This window comes from Charadrius vociferus, unplaced genomic scaffold (assembly GCF_000708025.1).
Source record: "Charadrius vociferus isolate BGI_N301 unplaced genomic scaffold, ASM70802v2 scaffold26, whole genome shotgun sequence".
NCBI classification, from domain to species: Eukaryota; Metazoa; Chordata; class Aves; order Charadriiformes; family Charadriidae; genus Charadrius; species Charadrius vociferus.
Window position 1 is genome coordinate 1,340,411 of NW_009649320.1, and position 4,830 is coordinate 1,345,240.

General features: G+C 40.5%; 1 protein-coding gene across 1 annotated transcript in view; it reads right to left on the reverse strand.

Moving 5' to 3' along the window:
• Nucleotides 1-3,290, reverse strand: part of DHRSX (dehydrogenase/reductase (SDR family) X-linked) — a 134,378-nt gene extending 131,088 nt beyond the window's left edge. The window contains exon 1 of the mRNA XM_009889442.1: nucleotides 3,187-3,290. Within this exon, the coding sequence (XP_009887744.1) occupies nucleotides 3,187-3,202 (16 nt within the window). The 5' untranslated portion in view covers nucleotides 3,203-3,290. The remainder of the gene's footprint in view (nucleotides 1-3,186) is intronic.
• Nucleotides 3,291-4,830: the final 1,540 nt, after the last annotated feature.

Genomic DNA, 4,830 nt, shown 5'->3' on the forward strand with positions numbered 1-4,830 from the left:
TTTCCCTACCAGGGGTCTGCTGTCTGTCATGAGATTTTCCTGAAGTAAAGGCCCTGCTCGCTGTGAGTAATGCTATCGCAGCCTGGCAAAAAGTCTCAATGAAATCAATCAAACAAATCTGTACAAAATGACTTTCATCATTTCAGCGTTCATGCCAACCTTTTTTCCCAGCAAGAGCCTGAGGACAGGGTGAGCAGCATCCCCAGAGGGAGACTGTCAGTGGGAGAGTGGAGTCTTGTGCATCAGTGCTGGGACTGGAAATGAAGAAGCTGTAAAAGCACTGTGCAATCACTTGCTGAAAATGCTCTGAGTGAGCACACTGCCTTTTCATACAGTGCCTATTCACATTCCACAAAGTAACATGCTTTCTACTTATTTGTTTTCCTCATTCCATTGGTAGATTTGATTTAAAAGTAAGTTACTTCAAACATTTACTCCTCTAAAATGTGAAATGGAGTCAAAATCACATCCACCACAAATGGTGAATCATCGTAACATCAGACATTCAGGTTTGACTCATTTGCCTGCTGCAGGGATATCATTCCTTATTGCTAAGTATTCCCATTACTTATTCCCTGTCATGGGAAAGAAGCATTCAGTGAATGGGCAAGTTTGACTTTGAGCTACACGAGTCTGCCGTGCAAGCCCAAATTCACCTAACATCCACACTTTTTTTCACATAAGTTCATGCCTATATACAGGGTGAAAACATTTCTAGAGTAGAAAGCTTGAGCACCACTTGCTGTCTTATTTGAGGCTTGAATCTTTGCTTGTGTGCCCTGAAGCTGAATGTGCTAACGCGTGCCAATGTGCCAGCAGGTATTTTAGGCATACTCTGGACACTTGGGGCCAACAGTTAGCAGCAAGGATAGAAGGTCATTGCATTTAATGTGTTTTTGAGACTTTTTTAATCTTGAAGCTGGAACAAAGCCTGAGACTATCCATTCCACTGACAGGCCTTCTTTGCTCTGAAGAATTTCACAGGCAAAGATGGTTGACTCACCGGGCACAGTGTTTAGGTCAGAGTTTGCCTGAAAGAATTCAATCAGTGGAAAATCTTACTCATCAAATGCTTCCTATCATTAATTTCATTAATTTACATTTGTAGACATTCATAATGCAAATGTTAAGGTTGGTACAAATGAAGAGTGAGTGGAAATGTGTGTGTCTGTAAGCACCAGAAGAAAGAACAGAGCAAAGAGTTAAAAAAATGCCCCTTACTGAAAATAAAGGACATGTTTCCAGGACACCATTCCCGTATTGTTTATAGCAAGGCCACAGCACAGAGGACTTGCCAGCAGATGACCATGCACTCTGACACCATGAGGATACTATCATGGTTGTGGCATATCACCTATACCATTACTTTTCCTGTTAGCCCACCCAGAAAATAGGCTATAGACATAGCCTATATACTCCAGATAAGGAAAAATTACTACGAGCTGATGACTCCTAAAGGGTATAAAAGATGTGCCCATGAACCACAGACACAAGATAAGAACTCAGTAGCTGGCATGCATTTTCCTGCGCTGCACACAAGTGATTCTCACCAGCCCACTTTAGCACTCACAGCTTGGTGCTTGTGAGAGTATGGGTGTGAGTCTGAGTGAATGAGATCTATGAGAGGGTGATTGTGAATTGAAAAAAATCAGCTTATTTAGAGATTTTGTAATTATATATCACCTTCCGTTTCCCAAAAATCTCATACAGAATTTTGTTATATGAAATAACCTAAACATTAAATAGTATACGTTTCAAAAAGGTAGCAATATTCTATGCTTCCATAATGCTATGCAAAGAGAAGAAAATTGGCCTTTTTTGTTTTCCCACTGAGTACATTTTTGCAATCTGCCTTAAACATGAAAAGACACTTCTGTAGTGAAATTTTAATGCTAGCATCATTAGCTACTTCTAGCTACATTAGCTACATCCAACATCTAGCTACATATAGCAGCATCTGTTTGCATTTTTGCAGATGCTTGGTTTTGACACATCTATTAAAACATCTATGAGTAAGTGGTATTCCGCATTACACCTGTACAATTCCAGGGCAACTCCATTAGTGTTACTGACTGCAGTAGACTAAAAATACATGGCTACTATTCTCTTGTTTATTGTTTGGTGTAGTCTTTATTTTTTTTTTCTTTTTTTTTTTTTTTTAAGATGTGTATACAAAACCTTAGAGAGCACATCCTGTATAAAAGCTAAATAAAAAGGCATCACCAGCTTGCTAGGTGTATTATGAAATACCAACCTTCAGTGACCTTATGGTGTAAAAGTTACAGTGTTTTAGGTAAAAATCTAGTGAAAGAAAGATGAAGGGAGCAAAATGTAGCATTTTAAACATAAGTATTCATGATGTTACATATTGATTTAGTAGATATTTTAGTATATATGTATGTAGTACAGAAAGCTTTAGAAAATAGGAAAAAAGTCTCACTAATATTGTATGTAGTAGAGAAAAGAAATTCTGTACTCAGGATATTTTTGGACTTCCTACAGAAATTTACCTATCCTAACTTCAGATGTCTAAAAGACATCTCCATATAACATAGTCATCTTATAAACTCTTTATTATCAGTGGAAAGAAAGAGGCATCTCCAGAAAGTAAGTTGTCCGGCCCATCTTAAACTGACATTAATGAACCTCTCAGGGTATTTCTTTTCTTGTCTTGCCTATGAAGGGCACCCACAGTGGCAAACTAAGAAGTAAATGTGCAGTTTTTACATGGTTGAAATTATAAGGAATTCCTCTGCCCTTCTAACATGGATCATCCCTTAGTACACGCTGGAATATTCATTCAAGAAATTATTTTCCTCTTAACGAACATGTGCACCCTAAAGTTGAAGCATAGACCATCCTCAGTAATAAGATAATGAAATATTTTTGATACCTATATTTTTAAGTCTTTTTTATTACATTATTGTTTACTTCTTATGTAAGGTAGTTCAAGTTTTCAAAGTTTTGCATTAAAAAAAATCCCATCTACTTTTCTTTAAAATCTTGCAGAGCAAAACATAAACCAAATCTTTATTTATGTTAAACGCTACTAAAACCCTGGCCCCTTCCCCCTCCTTCCTTCCCCTGCCATACATTTACTTGTACTGGAAAGAAAATACTCCTTAAAAGAAAAAAAAAAAATTACTTTCTGAAACAAAAAATATATTAAGAAAATAATCACTTTACCTATTATAACGTGCATGCCAAGTCTTGCCAAATGCTTCACAGTTTGATAACCAATTCCTTTAGCACCACCAGTCACTATAGCAACCTTTCCATTTTGTGTAGGGAAAACTATATGAAGAAAAAGAAATAACGCAAGGTTAGTTCCCAATAGTAACGTGATTAAAAAGTTAAAATGTATTTTAAAGAGGTGTACACTTGACAGACCACTTAAGCTGGCCAGTGAACAATCCTAAAATCAAGCTCTGTATGGAAATAAAAACTATAGGGCATCTGCCGTTATTTACCGCACGAGACTGAAGTTAATGACACAAAAGGCAAACACCCAGTTCAGAAAGTTTTCTCACTTCTCCTTGCATGCATTTTGTAATCCTGTAGTAATCCGTCCTTTAAAATTGTCACCTTAGGTTTGTGACCAAGCAAGGTAACAGCTGTTACCCGTCAGCTCAGGGGTGGTTTACTCCATGCGTACAGGGGAAAAAAATTCCATGGGCAGCATGATACCCTGCAAACACCTCGAATGGCGCCAGACAGACCTCTGCCAGTAATACGGGGGAAACGGCCAACAGCTCAGGCAGAGACGATGTGATGATGGGGCAGGAGGTGGCTGACCTCACTCACCTGCACAGATGAGCCCTCTCCCTGTCGAAAATCACAGGGCCCTAGCCCCCAAAGGAAGGAGGGGGCAACTTTTTGCATAAAACACCCCCACCTGCTCTTCCCACCCACCCCGGCCCTCTCCCGCCAAAGCCAGAGGTCAGCCCCGCACCGCCTCCACCCCAACCAGCACTCTTTAACCCAGGGCAACACAGGGGCCGGAGGGGAGGCCATGCTCCCCACACCCCCTCTGCTCAGGGCTGCTGAGACCTACGGCCTCCTGCGTCCCCAGGAAGGCCCTTCCACCACCGAGCGAGCCAAAACCGGCCAGGATGGCCCCGGCAGGGCGGCCACCATCCGGCCTGTGAGCCCTCACGCCAGCCGCAGGCTGCCCAACGCACCCCTCCAAGATGGAGGGTGGCCTCTCACCAAAGGGGAGCCAAGGCCTTTTAAGCAAACTGCTTGGGGGAGGCATGAATCGGATCAAATATCACATGCGGGTTTTTTGGATAGGGTGGCAAATCTTTCATATGAAGCACCGTGTGGTCTGCAGGCGACAGAGATGAATTTCTGTTTGCTTTTTAGAAGAAGCTGCTAGGTATTTGTACAGGGAAAACGGTGCTGAATATTCCATTTTGCCACCATGCAGTGTCCGTAGGCAATATTATAGATAACAAATGTTAAAAAGATGCTGACTTTCATCTATCAAAGGACTTACTATTTTGATTTCTAGGTTTTTAGGGGATTGCTTTGTTGTACAACACAAGCTCATATTTTATAGGGTTATGAAACACAGAACTAGCGCTGATACAAGCTGCTTTCTTCACAGCTACTTCAAAAGGAAAATAGATTTCACCTTTTCTAAAGTACATAGTTCTTTCCAGCACAATTCAACATGAATTTCTGTTCTCTTCGGGTAACGACATGATTCTTCCCATCCACACAGAGTGAGAATTTTTTGCAAGTATTTGAAAGTTAATTCCTATTACAGTGATATCCTTGCATGTAGGTGTCCTAAAATATATAATTCTAGCTAAATAAAACTTCGCC